Source organism: Hippopotamus amphibius, chromosome 2, assembly GCF_030028045.1.
Source record: "Hippopotamus amphibius kiboko isolate mHipAmp2 chromosome 2, mHipAmp2.hap2, whole genome shotgun sequence".
NCBI classification, from domain to species: domain Eukaryota; kingdom Metazoa; phylum Chordata; class Mammalia; order Artiodactyla; family Hippopotamidae; genus Hippopotamus; species Hippopotamus amphibius.
In genome coordinates, this window is record NC_080187.1 from 174059126 (window position 1) to 174079737 (window position 20612).

The 20612-nt window shown below is 40.5% G+C and overlaps 1 protein-coding gene and 1 gene segment (V, D, J or C); both read right to left on the reverse strand.

Moving 5' to 3' along the window:
* Positions 1-5341: 5341 nt before the first annotated feature.
* On the reverse strand, positions 5342-6090 carry LOC130844621 (T cell receptor alpha variable 22-like). The segment is given in 2 exon segments: positions 5342-5838; positions 6039-6090. Coding segments are annotated over 2 exon segments (549 nt in total).
* A 1275-nt stretch (positions 6091-7365) lies between these two features.
* LOC130844622 (uncharacterized) lies at positions 7366-18145 on the reverse strand. The gene is made up of 4 exons (XM_057720760.1): positions 18100-18145; positions 17612-17967; positions 15304-15465; positions 7366-7476 (listed from the first exon to the last, which is right to left on the reverse strand). The coding sequence occupies exons 1-4, from the start codon at positions 18143-18145 to the stop codon at positions 7366-7368; spliced, it is 675 nt and encodes a 224-aa protein (XP_057576743.1).
* Positions 18146-20612: the final 2467 nt, after the last annotated feature.

Below are 20612 nucleotides of genomic sequence, written 5' to 3' on the forward strand. Positions count from 1 at the left end.
GGGAACAGGACCTAAGACAATGAGTATTTAAATAGTTTGTCCATTAGTTTCATTCGTGAAAAACATTGTACTATTACTCATAATTATGTTATCTTCAGGAGACACGATAGTATTAGACATTGTAAAAATCAACACTAATGATGCTTTCTGTTAGAGAGCCAGAAACTTAGAAGAAATGAGTTTTAATCTTCAATTAGTTTTGGATAATAGCTCTAAGGACAACTAGTGTTTGATTTCAGAAAAGATATGATGTTCCTGTTTTTCATTATTAATACTCTCAGAATACATGGTTATTTTGTGATGACACCAAGAGAGGTTTGATTAATTTTATTTGTGACACATATAGGCTAAGAAGACAGCTTTTTTTTTGGTCAGTGGAAGAGAGCCAATGAATCTGAAAGAAAAACTCAACTTTTGATTATCTTCTGTTTAACCCCATGCTATTTGTGCTAATAACATCAGTAGGAGGCTGTAAGTTACCAAATGAGGTTGTGAGTAGATTCCTGGATACTCTCCCAGAAAACAATCATAACTGGTGGAAAGTGCTTTGAAAACACTAAAGCATCTGGATACAGTCCTAAGGTTATACAGAAAAATATTTTTTTAAGTATACAGAGAGATATTTATTCATGAAACCTACCAAGTCTCCGTGAGAACAGAAAGAATCTGTGGCAATGGAGCCTTGACCCGCTCCCCATCCCCAGCTCAGGGTGACCGAAGCTCTACGCTGGGTGAGTGCAGCCAAGATCACGGGGCTCCCTCTCTCCTTAGTTCCCAGGAGAGGGCTCCAGTATCTCCCAGGGAGGTGGTGACTGTCAACATTTCTCACCTCCCCCACCTCTGTGTTACAGAAACTCTATTGCAGGCAAGAAAAGCTGACATGTCTATGGCCACTTTTCACCTCACTCTGGGGCAGAAGCTCTACCTCAGGCATGGTAGACTGAGAATACTGGGCGCTACTGCTCTCATTCCAGCTCACTCACAGAGTGGTGTTTTCATACAGGCAAAGGCAAGCCCAAGAGACAAGAGGCTACTGCTCCCTCCCATCACACTGCTCATGAAGCAGGGATGTCCCTCTGAGACAAGCGGGCCACTGTCCCTCATCACAGGTCCAGAGCAGTGGAACAGGGGTTGTGTCCAGGGAGAGAAGCAGCTGTAAGAACAGAGAGCTCTCCCTTCGGAAAGACTTTATTTGGAAGAGAGCATTGGGAAACTCAAGATTAAGGGTTCTACTGAAAACAGTGGAGATTTTGATGGTAAGCAATTAAAAGGAGGCTGGTAGCTTAACGAGAGCAACAAGGTAATTCATAGACAACTACCCAAAATCTTAACAGAAAGCACAGCAAAAGAGACAGCTAGGAAGAGTCCTCACTAGTCAGTCAACCTCAAAGATAAGCTCAAAGACTGTCTCAGCAAACGGGCTTGAATTTAATTGGATGAGACCTTGGAACAATGTATGCCCTCCTGGCACTGTATAAAAAACAAACAAACAAACAAACAAACAATCAGCCAGCAATTAGAGGAGTCTATGGCCTAGATGTGATACAAACAGGGGGCAGACACTTTGGCAAAAATTGGGGAAAAAGACTGCCAAAGAGCCTGCCTAAAACTGCTAACATGCCATTATATCTGAGCACATACCCAAGACTGTATCCTTTGAAGAACAAATCATAAGTTGCACATTGCGGGAAAAATGAACTTAACTACACTGAACAAGTAAATAAGCAAACAACAGCAATGCCCAGAGGGGGTGGAAAATGGATATCCAGAGTTGCTATAAATATATGTGGTAGCCGGAATAATGGCCCCCATAGTTATCCAGGTCCTATAGCCTGAAATCTAACAATGTGACTTTACAAGAAATGAATAAATTCCTGGAAACATGCAATCTTCCAGGCTGAATCATACAGAAAAACAAAATCTAAACAGATCAATTATTGGTAATGAAATTGAATCAGCAATCAAAAAATTCCCAAGACACTAAAGTCCAAGGCCTTACAGCTTCAAAGGGAAATTTGACCAAACATTTAAAGAAAAATTAGTACTCTCAAATTATTCCAAAAAATTGAAGATGCGGGAATACGCCCAAACTTATTCTAGGAGGCTAGCATTACTCAAATACCAAAACTAGACAGAGATACTACAAAAAAAAAAAAAAGTTACAGGCCAATATTCCTGATAAACATAGATGCAAAAACCCTCAACAAAATATTAGCAAACTGAATTCAACAATATATAAAAAGAATCATACCTCATGATCAAGGGGGATTTATTCCAGGTGTGTATCAATGCTTTAGCATCCACAAATCAAGCAATGTGATAATCATTAACAGAGTGAAGAATAAAAATTACATGATTATCTTCACATACGCAGAAATGATTTGTCAAAATTCAGCATTCATCATTCATGATAAAAACTTTCAGCATACTTGGTATAAGGGGGACATACCTCAAAAGAATAAAGTCCATTTATTACAAATTCACAGCTAACATGATACTCAATGATAAAAAGATGAAATCATTTTCTCTAAGACCAGGAATAAGACAAGGGTACTCATTCACATCATTTCTATTTAACATAGTCCTGGCAGTCCTAGCCAGAACAATCAGACATTAAAAAGAAATAAAAGGCATCCAAATTGGAAAGGAAGAAGTAAACTGTCCCTGATTGCATGATATTCACAAAAAAGATCATAAACACACACAAAAAAAAACAACTAATACAACCAATAAATGAATTCAGTAAAGCTGCAGGATACAAGCTTAATATACAGAAATCTCTTGTACTTCTGTACACTAATAATGAACTATCAGGAAGAGAACTTAAGAAAACAATCCAATTTGCAATTGAATCTAAAATAATAAAATACCTAGAAACAAATTTAACTATAGAGGTTAAAAACTTATAGTCTGAAAACTATGAGACTTTTAGGAAGGAAACTGAAGACAATACAAATAAATAGAAAGATATCCCATGTTCAGAAACTGCAAGAGTTAATATTGTTAAAATATTCATACTACTCAAAGCAATGTACAGATTCAATGCAATCCTTATCAAAATACCTATGGCAATTTTCAGAGAACTAAAACAAATAATTCTAAAATTTGTATGGAACTACAAAAGACTTCAAATAGCCAATGCAATCTTAAGAAAAATGAACAAAGTTGGAGGAACAATGCTCCCTGATATCAAAATATGCTACAAAGGTATGGTAATCAAACTGTATGGTACTGACATAGAAACAGAATTACAAACCAATGGAACAGAATGGAGAGTCCAGAAATAAACCCATGCACATACAGGTACTCAGTCTGTGACAAAGGAAGCAAGAATATGCAATGGGGAAAAGACAGTTTCTTCAATAAGTGGTGTTGAGCACACTGGACACTGACAAGTAAAAGAAGGAAATGAGAACATTTTTTTTACAACACATACAAATATAAACTCAAAATGGATTAAAGACTTAAATGTAAGGCCTGAAACCTGAAAACTCCTAAAAGAAAATACAGGCAATATGTTCAATGACATTTGCCTTTGTAATATTTTTTTTTTTGATCTGTCTCCTCTGGCAAGGGCAACAAAAGCAAAAATAAATAAATGAGGCCTAACCAAACTAAAGTCTATTGCACAGCAAAGAAACCATTAACAAAATGAAAAGGCAACCTACTGAATAGGAGAAGATATTTGCAATAAGGGGTTAATATCCAATATACATAAAGAAGTCATACAACACAACATCAAAAGCACAATCTGATTTTTAAATGGGCAGAGGAACTGAACAAGTATTTTTCCAAAAAAATACAGATAGCCAACAGGCACATGAGAAGATGCTCAGCATTCTCTAATCATTAGAAAAAAGCAAATCAAGGCCACAGTGAGATATCACCTCACACCTGTCAGATTGGCTATCACCAAAACACATGAAATAACAAGTGTGGTGAAGATGTAGAGCAAAGGGAACTCTGGGGCACTGCTGGTGGGTTGGAAATTGATGCAGCTACTAAGGAAAACAATAAGGAGATTCCTCAAAAAATTAAAAATATACCATATGATCCAGAAATTCCAGTCCTGGGTATTTATCTGAAGAAAACAAAATCTCTTTTCGAAACACTGTGCACCCCCATATTCATAGCAGCATTATTCACAATAGCCAAGATATGGAACCAACCTAAGTGTTCATTCATAGGTGAATGGATAGAGAAGATATCTATCTATCATCTATCTATCATTTATCTATCTATCTATCTATCTATCTATCTATCTATCTATCATCTATCTACACACACACACACACACACCCCACACAATGGAATATTAATCAAACATAAAAATGAATGAAATCTTGCCATGTGGGACAACATGGATAGACATGGAAGTAAGTCAGACAGAGGAAGACAAATACTGTGTGTTTTTAGTTATACATAGAATCTGGAAAACAAAACAAAGGAACAAATAGAACAACAACAGAATCACAGATACCGGGAACAAACAATAGGCTGCAGATATTCCTCCAGGAAAGATGAGTTTATTTAGGAATCAGCAAAGGATCCCAATTCGGGCTCTGCAGCTATGATGAGCCATGTGCAAGTCCCCCAGGGCAAGGGAAGGAGATGCTTCTATAGAGAGGAAAAGGAAGATGGCGGTCAACAGAGAGGCCACGGCTTTTCATTGGTCGGGTCCTGGCCAGGGAAGAAGAGGAGACTTTCATTTTCCCTTTGCCCTCTTCACAGGTCGTGAGAGCTCCCCCTTGTCTCCAACTCTATTTAACTGATGTTTCTGTTTATTCATTTTTTACACCTTATAAGACAGAATCAGAAGGATATTTGACTCCAGGAGAGGAAGCAACTGTGTGGTGGAAGCCAGCTATTGGAGTGATTCAAGAAGGTGTCATGAGCCAAGGACTCCAGTTGGCCCCCAGAAGCTAAAAAAGGCAAGGAAATGGATTCTCCCTTAGAGCCTCTGGAAGGAATCAACACTGCGAAGACCTTGACTGTAGCCACTGAAACTGACTTCAGACTTCTTGCATCCAGAACAATAAGAAATAATTTTTTTGAGAGGGACCAAGTTCATTTAAACATTCAGTAAGTTTTTTTTTTTTAATTGTTGTTTGTTTTGCTGCCCTAGTAAGATGGGATGTAAGTATTTGCAAATGTCTGTTGGGACACATTGTAGTGAAGCAGAACTGAACATGTTTTGAGAAACCTAACTAAGCCGGATAATATCCTTATTGGAGTAATATTTTCTTCTTTTAGTTCCTTTCACTTTTTATCATTTTTGATTCCAACATACTGTGGTTAAATGTTTATTTTAATTCTGTCCTCTTATCAGCTACTTTGCAGGTTACAAGTTAGAAGGTTCTGGTGCAGAAGGAAGATAAAGACCAACGTCCCAAATCTGTAGGGCCAAAAACTGTCTGTGGTTAAAACTGTACCAATGTAGGTAAGGAATACTGAGCATTGTAAACAGTGTGGCGGCCCGAGAGCGAGACCGTGGCTGGAGGAGGGGCTGAGCCCCGCTGAGGGTTTGTGCACAGGCTGCAGCTGCCTGGGGAACACCGTGCTGCACAGCACAGAAGTAAGTGGCTGAGTCTGTGGTCTGCGAAGAGGAAACGTACAATGAGCTGCGGCGTTCTTTAGGGACTGTCGTGGCATTTAATCTTCCACTCTGCTTTGTCCCTGAAGCAATGGAAATCAGGTGGATGAGGCGGCCCCCAGGGTTCTGACGATACCACTGCACATTCTGTGTGGAGAAGGAAAAATTACACCGCAGCGTGGAGCTGGCTCCCTCCTGGAGACTCAGGGCGGGGGGACTCTGCTCCACATCCGCCCCTCGCACACCTGATGAGAAACAGGGAAACAGTCACAGGTGAGGGTCACTGTAACTCACTGTAACGCCTACAAAACCCTGAGATTGCCCCCCAATACCCATAGATGATGAGGATAGAAAGTCTGCAGGACTTAGCTTCTGCCCGTCACCCCTCAACAATTCAGCAGCTGCTCAGTCCTCCCTATTCCCCTGTGGGGCAGCCCCAACTCACAGCAAACCTGGGCAAACAGAAGCCCCAGCACACTGCCCGCTAGCCTCTTCATGATGCTGCCTCTTCTTGCTGGGACATTTTCACGGTAAGATACTTAACTAAACCCTGGGTCGGTGATGTCATGACTTGTTCTGGAAAGCTTCCTGCTCTTGCAACCAATCACCTCCCCCAGCAAACCCTGCCCAAGCCCACACTTTGTGACAGGAAGCCCCACCCTCCTGCCTCAACCAACTCAGAATGGGCTGGAGAGGGGTGGAGTGACAGTGGGAAGAAGAAAGGTCGTTATTTTATGACTTGAGGGACAATTTTCTGAGAACATTTCAGAGAGGGCAGACTCTGATTTGGAATCTGGGGGGATTTGAGGGAAGAGAAAACAAAAATTAATTATGTAGCCCCATCTCTGCTCTCAGAGGGCATGGATGCAGGAGGTTCTTGCATAAGGAACTGCTGTTTCCCAGAAGTGCTGAGGATCCGTGTTTCTGCTTCTCTCACGCACGCGCCTGTGGTTCTGCAGGTGCTCATGAGTCAGCCCAGGATCAGCAGTTTCTCCTACCGGATGGAACCCTGTGCAGTATTCAACAGTTTTACATTTAAGGTGTACATATTTACTCTAGACTCAGCCTGCATAGAGAGTGAGATTATTTACTTTAGCCACTAGATGGACATTGAAACTAGAATTGTAAGTAGTTTTATTTTTATTAAAACAGCTATAATTAAAAAATACATTTTAAATAAAATTTCAGTTTAAATACATTTTAAACTGTTGATTACTATTATTTGTGTTCTGCTTTTTAATTTTGAGGTACTTTTAAGGAAAAATAAGTTTTTGAAACCATATGAAAATAATTTTAGTTTGTGCTGTTATCTGAGACTCTATAAATAACACTAATTCTCTGTAAATAGATTTGGAGTTAAAAGGGATGGAAAATGAGGACCTGTACATTTTTACTGAAGTAAAAGTGAACTGGTCTGCAGACACTAAAGTTAACATGGCCAATTCAACACTGCTACAAATGTTCACTAAATGCACTGTGAGAAATAGTATAGAAAAATAAAGATGATTAGGAATCAGTCATTTTGGGGGGGCACACAGTAGATATTAGAGAAACTGAATTAGAAGAGAGAAAAGAGGAGAGAGGCAACCTGGGTGGGTCACTCAGAACCACTAGCCCCAGGACTCCACTTGGAACTTGGCCATGACAGTGTGTTTAACCTAGAATACCTGTTCCTGGGTAAGGAAAGCCTTTTTTCCCTCATACTATGTTGTCTGGACATACCAGAAGAGATAAGGAAGTCCACTACAGGTAGGAGGAGTTGCACCTCAGCTTCAGGGGGGACCTTTAGAGCCAGTGATGTGACCGTCAGGCTGGGTCACTGACTGGGCTCCAGTTCTTCCTGAGACATCAATGCTGAATCCATGAGACCAGGACAGACCTACCTATAATGAGACAGTTTCCAGTCAGATTCCAGCCAGAACAATGTTCCTTCTATAGAGGCAGGAGCGTGGAACATAATGTTACTTAATCCCTGTGAAGAGCATTCCCAGCAGGAGAAGGGTGGCCGAGAACGTGGCTATGCAGGGAGGAAGCCAGACCCATATTCTGGAAGATCTTCCCTGAGGGGCAGGAAGAAATGTGCCAGGGTACGCTGAGTCCTCGTAACTGGGAAAAGCTGAGGGTCAAGAGATTGCTTTTTAGGCAAGTTCTAGAGACTATCAGTAAGAGATGCTTGCTTCACAATAACTGCTCCTGGTGTTGAGCCTGTTCAAGTGTGCGCCTCAGGGAGCTGTGAGGTGAGAAGCTGATAGGAGTGAGGTAGACCTTGAATGACAAGCGACATTTCCAGTTTATGCAACATCACCCTCCGGAGGTCAACAGTGGAAGTAAATCCAGTCGTGAGGCTTTCTTGCCCCATCTCCTTCCTGCTGCTATCTAGGTTTGAATTTTTTAGCATTCTAAACTGATGAGACGGTTTTAGGGGTTTTCTTATAAAGAGTCTCTTTTAATATTATGAATTAAGTAGTATTATTTAATTCTATGAAGTAAATCAGCCCCACTTTATAAATGAGGAAACCGAAGCATGGAAGAATGGATGTAATTTTGTTCAGGACCATAGTAATTGACAACTGGAATTAGTGCCATTGGTTTGATTCAAGAATCTGTGTCATTGACCACTGATAATTTAGCACTATGGCCTTTAGAGTAGATATTATCCTCACTTACTAGAAGAGAAATCAATCCTTTTGCAGTTAAATAATTTGTCTAGGGACACATAAGGATTAGAACCTAATTCTACTAGACTCCAAGCCCAGTTCCTTACCCACTATGTTATCTATGATACAGTACTACTCTTTGAGAACAGATGTAATTTCACCAAGACACACACCCAGAGCAAAATTCAGAAGAGACTAGAGACTAAAGAAAATCGCCAAGGAACCCAAACCCTGAGGTGATGGGCAATAGAAAAAGTATCAGAAAAACCTCAAAGGGTAGTCCAGAGAGGCACGTGGCCGATCAGAACTGGCTGGTGTCCTGAATGAGAAGGGAAGAGGAGTTTCAAAAGGCAGGAATGTCCAACAGATCAATTGCTGAAGAAATGCCTGTCTAGTGAGATGGTGACTGAAAGGTGTCTATTGATTTTTAGCAGTGCAAAGATCATGATTTGAGTCTTTCAACAGAAGCTCCACTGTAGTAGCGATGAGACAAGGGAGAAAAAATTATGAATACAGAAATTTCTTTCCAAAGGCTGCACTGTGAAGGGGAGGAAAGAGACATAGTGTTAACCAGACAGGATGTGGAAGTGGTAATAGTAGAAGTTTTAAAAGTTGGGATATATTTACATGTTTTGGAAAGGATCTACAAGCAATGGATCAAAATTCTGAAGAGACAGGCAGGATGGAATATGGACCACAGGTAGGAGGACTAAGTTTCAGTAAGAGGAGAAACAGATATTTCCATTCATTAGAATGAAGGAAGAAGAAAGAATTGGTTTGAATTTCAGTATTATTTCCGGGTATGAAGGCAGAAAGTTGAACCATATATTAATTTTTAATGGTATCTTTTTTGTTCTTAGAGTAGAAATTAAATTCCACCCAAGAGAGTGAATAGAGGAGGTTCTGGGTTAGGAAGTCTGAGGAGTGTGAGAAGTTCTGAAATAGTCATTGTAGGATTGACAATGAGAGATGATTACAGAGAAAAAGAACACAACTACTGAGCCTGCGTGCTGCAACTACTGAAGCCCACAGGCCTAAAGCCCATGCTCCACAACAAGAGAAGCCACTACAATGAGGAGCCTGCGCACCACAACGAAGAGTAGCTCCCGCTCGCAGCAACTAGAGAAGGCCCATGTTCAGCAACAAAGACCCAATGCAACCAAAAGTAAATAAACAAATAAATAAATAAACTTCTACAAAAAAATATATATATATAATACAAAACCAAACCCTTCTCAGGTCATCAGCCTCTGAAATCCTCTGTCACGTATTATAGGACAATGTTTTCTAGTGTAGATTTGGAAAATGATTACATCTATCTTATGGTCAAGGATAACTGTAATCTTTCCTAACGTTCACATTCTTTTAATCTTTAAAATTCTCTGAAAAAAAAGATGCCTAACAATCTTTAAGTCATCAAACTGAGATAAAAGTGAGATTCTCCTCCTTGTCTGTAACTTCTTTTCTATATTAAGCATGTGTTTCTTGAAGAAGAGAATATTCTCTACAAATTGTCTATAAGAACGAAAATTCCCCTTTTCTGTTATTATTTTTTTGCTAAAATTACATGCTTCCATTTACCTTTTTTCACAGTCACCATTCCAAGGTCATTTGCCCAAGGCTGTAGTGATTCTTCTTCCTACTGTCCAAGGGGCAGAGTCCTGATTTTGCTCTCATAGGAGAATTTTTTCAATACCAATATTACAATTGTGGATAATACTTTCTGAAAGATTCCTTAAGGGTTGTGGATCCAGGAGCTTAAAAGGGGTCTTGACTGAAATAATTCAGCCCTTGGAACCAGAATTAGGAAACTGGGAAAACAGACAGGACATTTTTCTTGTCTTGGGCTAGGACTCCCAATGGTAGGAACACCTACACCAAAACTAGGTCACTTCATGTCAAACTCATCAAATTGAACACTTTACATATGTGCAATTTATTTTATGGCAATTATACTAAACAAGTTATTTTTATAAGCATGAGAAAAGACTAGAAATTTAAATAAAATATTTAAGAAATGCTATTACAGAAGTACAGATTACAGATTACAGAAGTACAGAAGTACAGACACTATACAATTTCCTTTGCCCTATTTGTATTTTGCAAAATTCTAATATTTTTGAAGATATTTTTCCCTCAAGTATACCTTTACATTTGCTCATTATAACAAAGTTAAAAAATAAAGGAGTTTAAAAGGCAAAACAAAAAGCAAAACAAAAAACAAAAAAAACTAGATCACTAGACTTGAAAGACAAAATATGCAAAGAAGTGGAGCAAATCATAGCAATGGGAAAGATAAATAGAAACAGATAGTTTGACACCATCCAATTGTACTCATGGGCAACACGCAGTGTATAGAGAACACCTATTCTACACAGGTCGTTTCCTTTGAGCCCTAGAAATTAGGCTGCAAAGGAAAGGTATTGGGATTCAAAGAGAACTATGTTAACTGTGATTTTCTTTCAGCCTGGACTACTTCCCCACTCTCCGCCCTCACCACTCTTAGCTTTATAGGACTCGTATTCTAGCTACAGCAAGGAAATATTTGAGGCCGAAATTCTAAGATAAAAACTCTAGAGATGAAAGCAGAAAAGAGATAATACAGGAGTATGTCATCACTGTGAGAAGCCTAAAAGAATCACTGAAAAGAGGGACTTTCAAACCACAAGAAAATAAGTTAGATATACACTCACTCAGGTGATGAAGATGGCTCTGTCTATGCCAACAAGCGGGAGACCATCTAATTGCAAACCTGAAAAGAGTACATTGTGAAGAAAATCTGTATCAACAGAACGGGGATTTATGGCACATGGAAACAGAAGTATTCTTATAGTGATGTGAAAAGGACAAATACAAGAAATGATTGATCCCTAATTATCTACCAGCATCCAAAGGGGAGAAGCTCTGTATCTGCTGATGTTATCAATTACCTTATTCTTCAGTTAAACTATATTTAATGTGCAATGACTATGTGCCACCTCCTGTGTAACATAGAATAGAAACATGTTTCCTGACCCTATGGAGCTCACAGTTACAGGCACAACAGGAATTTTAAAACTCTATACATAGTATAGCTACAGCTATAGATACATAAAAGCATATTAATTGCAACATTTCCTTTTCTCTTGGATTTTGAAGAAAATCTTCAACACATGAGAACACACAGAGAGAGTCCACAATACATGCCTGTGGACACTTGGAAAACATATATGAAGCCCATTCTTTTTAACTTTCCTCAGCTTATTATGCAGAGTAAAGATATATGAAAAACTAATAATTCACTAAAGAGTTAGAGCAAATAGAAGGGAAGCTGTGATGGTGTGTCTTTCTCACTCTTCCTCAAGCCAAGTTAGAGGAGATTCAAAAGGTTGGCTCAGAGAGTTTGCAGTGAGCCCCCTGGAGTTTGGAGGATTTAGAGGGTCACTCTAGGTGGCAAAGACAATTTCTCTCGCTTTACTATGTTTATGGCCAGAATGATGATTACTCTGTATATACATGACAGAAAGGTGACTTATACTTTCTAAATTGAATGAAAGGCTACAGAAAGTAGACGGTGAGACCTGGTACAGAGTCATGTAGGTATGACTAGCACGTCAGAGAGAGGGGGATAACACAAGGGCAAGAGATAGTCTAGAGCTAAACCTTGCAGACGTCCAACAGTCAAGGATTGGAAGGGAGATGAAAGTGAGTGCAGGAGTCAAGGAGGAAACAGCCCAAGAAGTAGGTACAAACCTCAGAGAGTGCTTTTTTAGAAAAGAAGTTGTTTCTCTAAGAAAGAGAGAAACTTTCTCTAAGGAAGAGAGGGTTTGAAGCAAGAGTAAATGCTTACAACTCATGTGTCAAAAGTTTCTGAGAGGTCAGCTATGATGAGATTTGGAAATTTCGGATGATTTACAGCACAGAGGTCATTAGTAGTCTGAGGGCTTAGCTTGTAGAGGAATTAAAGCCAGATATATGTATACCCGTTAATCCAGAAAGTCTAACATATATGTCCAATAGCAGTGTATAAATATGTTCCCCAAAGAACATGGATAAGAATATTCATAAATACACTATTGGTAGAACTTCCTAGGTGGCGCTGTGGGTAAGAATCCGCCTGCCAATGCAGGGGACACGGGTTCGATCCCTGCCCCAGGAAGATACCAGATGCCGTGGAGTAACTAAGCCCGTGAGCCACAACTATTGAGCCCATGTGCCGCAACTACTGAAGCCCATGCGCCTAGAGCCCGTGCTCTGCAACAAGAGAGGCCACTGCAATGAGAAGCCCATGCACCACAATGAAGAGTAGCCCCCACTCGTTGCAAGTAGAGAAAGCCTGTCTGCAGCAACGAAGACCCAACACAGCCAATTAAATAAATAAATAAATTTATTTAAAAAAATACACTATTGATAACAGCCAAAGACTGGAAAAATCCAAAGAACCATTTAAGCAGATGGTGAAATAAACTGTGCCATATTCACACAGCAATGAGAATAAACAAACTAAACTGTACACAGTATGGATGACTCTTAGAAATATGACATTAAGAAAAGAATCTGAAAAAAATAAAAATAAAAAAAAGAAATAAAAAAAATAAAAAAAAAAGAAAAGAATCTGGATAGAAAACAATCCAAACTATACAAATCTATTTGATAATGTTAAAAAATGCACAAACCAGTCTATCTATGGGATTGCAGTTTCCTCGGAAGGATAGTGGTGACCAGAAGAAGATATAAGGGGGCTTCTGGAGAGCAAAACTACAAGCAAGAAAGAGCAGGAGACCCAGCTTCAGTCTCTGGGAGCTCCTAAGTCCTTCAAATGAAGTTTCCCAAAGATCCAACATTGGTTGACTTCCATTTTCCAATCAGATATATCCCATGTCCGTAAATTCTATTTTATTTGCAATGAATAATGTAGAAATACCCTAGATGTCCTGCTAAGGTCATTCTAGATAAGAACTTAGTACAGAACAACTCCTAAAATCTCTCGCTCTTTCAAGTATAAATGCGATTATTGTGTCCACAAAGAGGTCAGCTCAGGTCACCCCAAAGGCCTCAGGGGACCTCAGAGTAGGCAGAAAACAAGCTGCAGACACACTGTTAATGCATTCCTTCCCAGATGGCATTTATTTACTTATTGGCAAAGTAATCTGATGGAGATATTAGAAAAAATAGAATTCTGCGACAATCAAGAATATTTAGAATAACAGTTATGGTAACATAGCTCATTGACTAAGGAAACAGGGTATGATTTGGGGGATGTTAGGGGTCAAGTGGAGACTAGTGACCATGATTTTACAATGACTCCAGTTTGAGCTGTTATGCAATCTTATTCCAAATGCTTTAGATTCCTCATATTTTAAAAATACAAATAGATTGAAATAATTGTTAAACAAGATAGGTCATTGATTATTTTCAGTCTGGTGTTTTAAATTTTTTGCTAAATGTTGGGAATCCTCTTTTGAGTATCTCTCACCAATACCACTTCCTGCACCAGATTCTAGGATACAGTTGTCCTGTTCCAAATCTTTGATTCATTCTCTTGTAAACTACTCACATCTATTTTCTTCATTAAAAGTTGTATCTGGAAGACTTTACTAACTGACTTCCAATACATTTTATAAATGTAATTGTTTAGCTAGTTACTTCATGAGTTGGTTACATAATTCTATTCTCTCTCTCTCTCTCTCTCTCTCACACACACACACACACACACACACACACACACACTCATGCTTTCTTTTCTGGAAAGTTGTTCTGTATTGGGGTCATTGCTATTTGTACAGTCAGGATAGAAAATCCTTACACAGGAAGAGTACCTTTCTTTTTGGAATTCCAGATGAAAACAAATCCACTAGGTTAATTCCCACCTAACATCGGCAAACAATAGTGCAGAGACATCACTGTTTTAGATGTGATATGACAGCTACTCTGTACACGTGTGGTGCAGAGCTGTCTGAAATTGAGACCATCTGGAGTCGTTAGGAGCTAAAGTGTAGAGCAAAGACTTTGTATAAGAGAATTTTGTGAAACAGGGAACATATGAGTGTTTAGTAGTTGCACAGTGAAAATGTGCTATACTCCAAGGTCACAGAAATGACCAGGGAGCCCATACTAGAAAGACTTAAAGATAAATTCCTATTCAACTTCTGGGACCTATCAAGGAAATCATCAAATAGATGTGTGTTCATTCACCATTATTTGTTACTGTGAGTAAAACACTCTAAAAAGCTAGTAAGATGGAATTCACCAAAAAATATTACACAATCATGCACTGGAATATGACCATTAGAATGTATGATGTTGATCTGTAAATAATGTTGTGCAAATAATTATTTCACAAAATACTGTTGGGGAAAATGCAGAAGAGAAAACATCCTGTAAGACATGATTCTGTAGTAGGGTTTTTCTCGACTCGTAGAATTTGTGAGTTTATTTTATTTTATTTTATTTTATTTTATTTTATTTTATTTTATTTTATTTTTAGCATTCCTTCTTTGGATATTCTAGTTTTTTCTACCTTAAAATGCATAACGTTGTAATCACATATAGAGAATGTGACCAGGTGGCGAGGTTAGTTGTGAGCAAACTGAAGAGCTTCAATTCTCTTTGGCATCAAGATTTGTGGTAATATTTATACTATGCACATAATTCCATTTTATTCCCGGCACAGCATGAGGTAAGGGGACAAAGGAGGGTCCAAGAAGTGCCATTTCAGAGATTCTGCACATCTCACACAGTGGCCACACTTAGTCAGCTATGCATAAATGCTTCTGCAGTGAACAGAAAAGTCTAACAATTCAGGTGCAGATTTGGTCAAATATTACCAAATTTTTTTAAACCAAATCTCTTACTTTACTATAATCATCATAAAAAAGTTTCAAAAAAGGTTTTTGGCAAATGATCTACCTGAAGATAAAGAATTGAAGATAAAAATGCTCTTGATGAATGACACTATTAGACATGTTCTCTGAGCCAAAGAGACAGCATTTTCCTTAGAATTTGGTTTCCACGTCTAACCCCTGCCCCTGCTGACACAGCCCTGCCTTTTCCTGTCCTTACTGAGAATCTCACTAAGGTGTTCACAGCTGGGGGACGCCTCATGTTGAGATCTGAGGTTTCTGTGGGCCTCCCACAGGCACCCGCATCACTGCGGTCTCTCAGAGCACAGAAATACACCGCTGAGTCTCCGAGCTGCAAGGCTGTGATGGCGAGGCTAATGGAACTGGCTGTTTTCTGGAAGTTCAAAAAATACCGACCCTCTGTTGTATTCAGCTCATTGTAAGAGTCCTGATGAATAAGGAAAATCATTTCCTCACTTGGTGGTTGTTTGTAGCAGAATAAATAATAAGTATAACCACTAGCTTCATACACACAGTCCAAGGTTGCATCCTCTTTCTCCAGCATAGAAATTTCTGGCTGGTCTTAAGTTACTTTCTGGGCCAGGATGGAGCCTAGGGAAAAAAAATTATAATTGTATATATATACACATGTATATATGTGTATATATATGTGTGTGTGTACACAGAGAGAGACAGAGAGAGACACAGAGAGAGAGACACACACACAGAGAGACAGAGAAAAAGAATTAGGCTGATTCTCCCGGTGGAACCCAGAGGGCTGCAAGGAGCCAACGTAGGACTAAGAGTTCTGATTCCTCTACCCATTACTCAAACTCTCCTAAACTCCTCCAGACAATAATACCCTGCTACCCCCAAACATGGGAGCTGAGCGGAGCTGAGTCTGCTGGTGGCCATCCTCCCCAGACTTACCAAGGCACACAGAGGCTATGACAACTCTCAGCAAGCCAGGGATCCCCATGTTGGAAGCTCTTCCTCTCAGTGAAATGTGCTGTGTTCTGTCTCAGATTCAGGGCTAAACACCTGGCCTGTGCCTGACAAGGCACATGCACGATTACCGAACTGTGAGTTTCTTCTGCGCCAGAACAGGAAGTGTAACTTGCTGATATCAGTTGGCCTGTGTCATGTCATGCCTTATTGACATGGTTGGTGAGTCTAAGCTGCCTGTTTAGACTTATCGTAATTCAGTTGACAGCAATCATATCAGGACCGCAGCCATTTGCCATATTCAGCCAATGCATCTAGGAGAGACATAAGTTTCGTGACCAATACAATTTATTATGATTACGGTGACTTCTGAGAACAAATAGTCACCCATGTTTTTGTGCGGCTTTTTTATTTCTGGCCTGCAGCCAAAATCTACAGTGAAATACATTCACAGAATTTTCTTCCAGACAGGAATATAAAACTATTTACTCTCAATCATCACAAATTTTTTTCCTACACTCCAGGGCATCAGTTTCAGGGGAAATTTATACTGGATAAAATTCCCTGTCTGCTTAATGCCATCACAGCAAGTTTCCTGAGATACAAATTCGTCCAGCTGTATGTGTCTAACAGCAATCAATAGTCTGTGCTAGAAAAATCTTGCATTTTAATATCGCAGCCTACAGTCAAAATGAGTACGGACTCAGCAGACCATGCAGTCTTATTTCCTTATATCAAAAATGTAGCCATTCAAAAATCACAAATGTCTTTTCATCCCACCTCTGCAGCAACTCTGGCTCAAAGGTTTTCACACGGAGAGTAGCTCTTCGATAGCATTCTGTCTCAGCCGCATGGATGTTGGTGTACGGTTTGCTTGGCATCCCTGTGCTGATTTATGACTGTGATTCAGCTGATGCACCTTTTAATCATCTATTTCTTTTCTCTTCCCTAAACAAATATATTACTTTTGTGACATCTAACATCTGTCTTACCTTTTGACTTTGTTTGAAAGTCAGTCTAGAGAAGAGATGAGTCTTTCTTTTTTTTTTTTTAATAAATTTATTTATTTATTTATTTATTTATTTATTTTATTGGCTGTGTTGGGTCTTCGTTACGGCACACAGGCTTTCTCTAGTTGCAGTGAGCGGGGGCTACTCTTCATTGTGGTACGCGGGCTTCTCATTGCGGTGGCCTCTCCTGTTGCAGAGCACAGGCTCTAGGCACGTGGGCTTCAATAGTTGCGGCACATGGGCTCAATAGTTGTGGCTCACGGGCTTAGTTGCTTCACGGCATGTGGTACCTTGCTGGGGCAGGGATCAAACCCGTGTCCCCTGCACTGGCAGGCAGATTCTTACCCACTGCGCCACCTAGGAAGTCCGAGATGAGTCTTTCTAGCTGAACAGGGGCACTTCTGCAGTTCAGAGCTTCGGTCTTCTTTAAAACTGACATTCACCCTATTCTCCCTGTAGAGCAAGTCCCACTCCCTTGGCTTTCTAGGAATTAGACCTGAGCTTGATTCATATTCCTGAAAAACTCTAAATAAATGAAACTCCACCCAAGGAGAGACTATACCTCTTCCTCCCAAGGCTGCTCACTTCAGCCCTCCTGCTCCCCTTGGGTTTGTGTTCAGCTCCCCCTGCAGCCCCTCTCACTGTGTCACTCACAGCACAGTAGTACACAGCCGAGTCTGATGTTTGCACTGAGGGTTTCCGCAGATGGAAGGAGCGGTCAGTCTTAACAAGAGTGGCCTGAAAACCTTGCTGCTCTTTCATCTTGTTTGCCTTCAAGCTTTCCAGGAGGAGTTGAGGAGCTTTGTTGAGATACTGAACATACCAGAAAAGATAGGGAGATAAAGCAGTGGTCTCGTAAGTGCAGTTCAGGGTCATAAGAGCCCCCTCTGAGAGAGTCACTGGGCCTTCTGTCTGGTTCACTGAGTCTCCGTTGGTCCCTCCTACAAGAGAATCACTTCGTTATGGTAGAAATGTACAGGAGGGGAGTTTTCAGCCAGATAAGAAAACTGAAAGTTACATATAATTCTAGGAACAAGAAAAGTCATGAACATGTAGGATAAAATGTTACTTACTGAATATTAAGAAAATCACAAGAACTGAGCGAGCAGCAGAAAGCATGTTGGTGGAAGAAGATGATCCTTGCTCCCTAGAATACACCAAATATAATACAGCTAGTCTGCAGCTGGGTGTTATAGAAACTCCTCACTCAGAACCTGAGAACCCCCTTCTGCACAGCAACAGTAATTTAATCTGTCTTGTGGCTACAAAGCAGGGAAGTCAAACCTGCACCTGAATAGAAACATGAACCACATCTGTCGGAAGCCCCTCCCTCTGGTGGTCATCCTGAAAATTGCATCACAGTCACGTCTAACCTATTCCCCCTGATAACAGTTTGATGGGTAGATAAAGGAGAATGGGACAGGACTCTAAGAAGAGAGCCCTAAACACAGCATGCTTAGGGAAATGCTATTATTACTACCATCATTTTTATATGGTACAGATATCTATAGCTTCCTAAATAATCCCAGGCATAACTTTAAGGGAATAGTCAAGAGGGTTTCTTCCTTGCGTAGGTCTCCACGGATACCATGGGTAAGAGAAGGATCCCTCTGCATAGAAGATGCTCCCTACCCTCCTCAATCAACATGCCATGGAGGAAACATTATCTAATGCCATTCTCAGATCATCTGTGGTGGCATGATCTGCTTTTTACCCCCTTCATCGTGGACTGATATATTTGTAAATTACAATAAAAATAAATTAATATGACTACTTTTTCACTGATAAAGGTACAGTTGACCTTCCAACTAGAAAACTGGAGAAATAAATGGAATAATTTTTAGACATGGACTACAGGTAGAATATTTTGTTTTCGAGAAAATACAAGAAACATTTAATAAGGACCTAGAAGAACTAAAGAGCAAAAAAACAGTAATGAGCAACACAATAACTGAAATTAAAAATACTCTAGATGGTATAAACAGCAGAATAACTGAGGCAGAAGAACGAGTAAGTGAGTTGGAAGATAGAATGGTGGAAATAACTGCCACAGAGCAGGAAAAAGAAAAAAAGAATGAAAAGAATGGAAGACAGTCTCAGAGACCTCGGAGACAACATTAAGCGCACCAACATTCGAATCACAGGCATCCTAGAAGAAGAAGAAAATAAGAAAGGGTCCGAGAAAATTTGAAGATGTTTTAGTGGAAAACTTCCCCAATATGCAAAAGGAAATAGTTAACCAGTCCAAGCAGTGCTAAGAGTCCCATACATAATAAACCCAAGGAGAAACACACCGAGACACATATTAATCAAACTAATGAAAATTAAACACAAAGAAAAAATATTAAAAGCAGCAAGAGAAAAGCAACAAATAACATATAAGGGAAAACCCATAAGGATAACAGCTGATATTTCTGCAGAAACTCTGCAGGACAGAAGGGAGGGGCAGGATATACTGCAAGTCTTGAAAGAGAAAAACCTACAGCCAAGAATACTCTACCCAGCAAAAATCTCATTCAGACTCGAGGGAGAAATCAAAAGCTTTACAGACAAGCAAAAGTTAAGAGAGGAGAGAAAAGATGGCGGCGAAGTAGAGAGACGTGGAGTGCATCCCTCTCCACAGATGCATTGGGAATGCACGGAAGGATGCAGTAATTCCCACAGAGAACCAGCTGAACACCAGCAGATGGCCTCGGACACCAGAAAGGGCTGCGGGGAGCCTGACATAGCCGGTAGGGAGGCATCTACGAGGGCTCAAAGAGGGTGAAGCGGCGGAGCTGTGGCAGACGGGAGGGAGTGAGAAACATACGGAGGGTCCGCAGCTCAGCTCAGCGTTCCCGGACCGAGACATCGATCCGCGGCTGAACGGAGGGTCCAGGAGCGGGAGCGTGGGAACCGGAGAGCTGGTTCAGGGTGAGAAACATTGTTGCCGGTAGGGTGACGGACCGAGAGGACAGGAGGGAGGGGGTCCGCGGAGAGGAGTGCTCGTCCCTGAGAGCTGCCCGGCCTTGACGGTGGCTGGAGGCTGCAGGCTCACAGGCAGGGGGGAGGAGCCGCGCAAGTAGCCTCTCCCTCTCTTTTGGCGCCTCTGCAACAGGCAGTGGAGAGATGCCCTGCAGGCCACCTAAGGAGCTCAGGGATAACAAGCACCCTCAGGCACTCGGGTGGGGCTAGATTAAAATCCCTTGCAATGCCAGCAGCAGGGAGGCTGCTGAGAGGAAAAAAAAAAAAACAACAACAGCATCAAAAAGAAAAAAACCCCGAGAGAGGCCCAAATCTAAGACTTTCTGTTTACGCCTGAGCCACCAGCGCCCTCTGCAACAGGCACCTCCAAGCCTGACTGAAACAACAGTGTGCCACTGCTCACTCACTCCCAGGAGAAGGAGCCACTGCTGTACCCTCTCCCCGCACACACACCGACGCTTACAGACGAACAATAAAGGAACCTCTGCTGGTCACAGAATAACGCAAAAAAAAAAACCCAAGGCAAGGAGAAGGACACTTACAGCTGAGACACTAAGGAAACAGAAATAGTAGTATCAATACCTATTGAACTGGTCCATTCTGGGATCAGTTCTGGATTTTT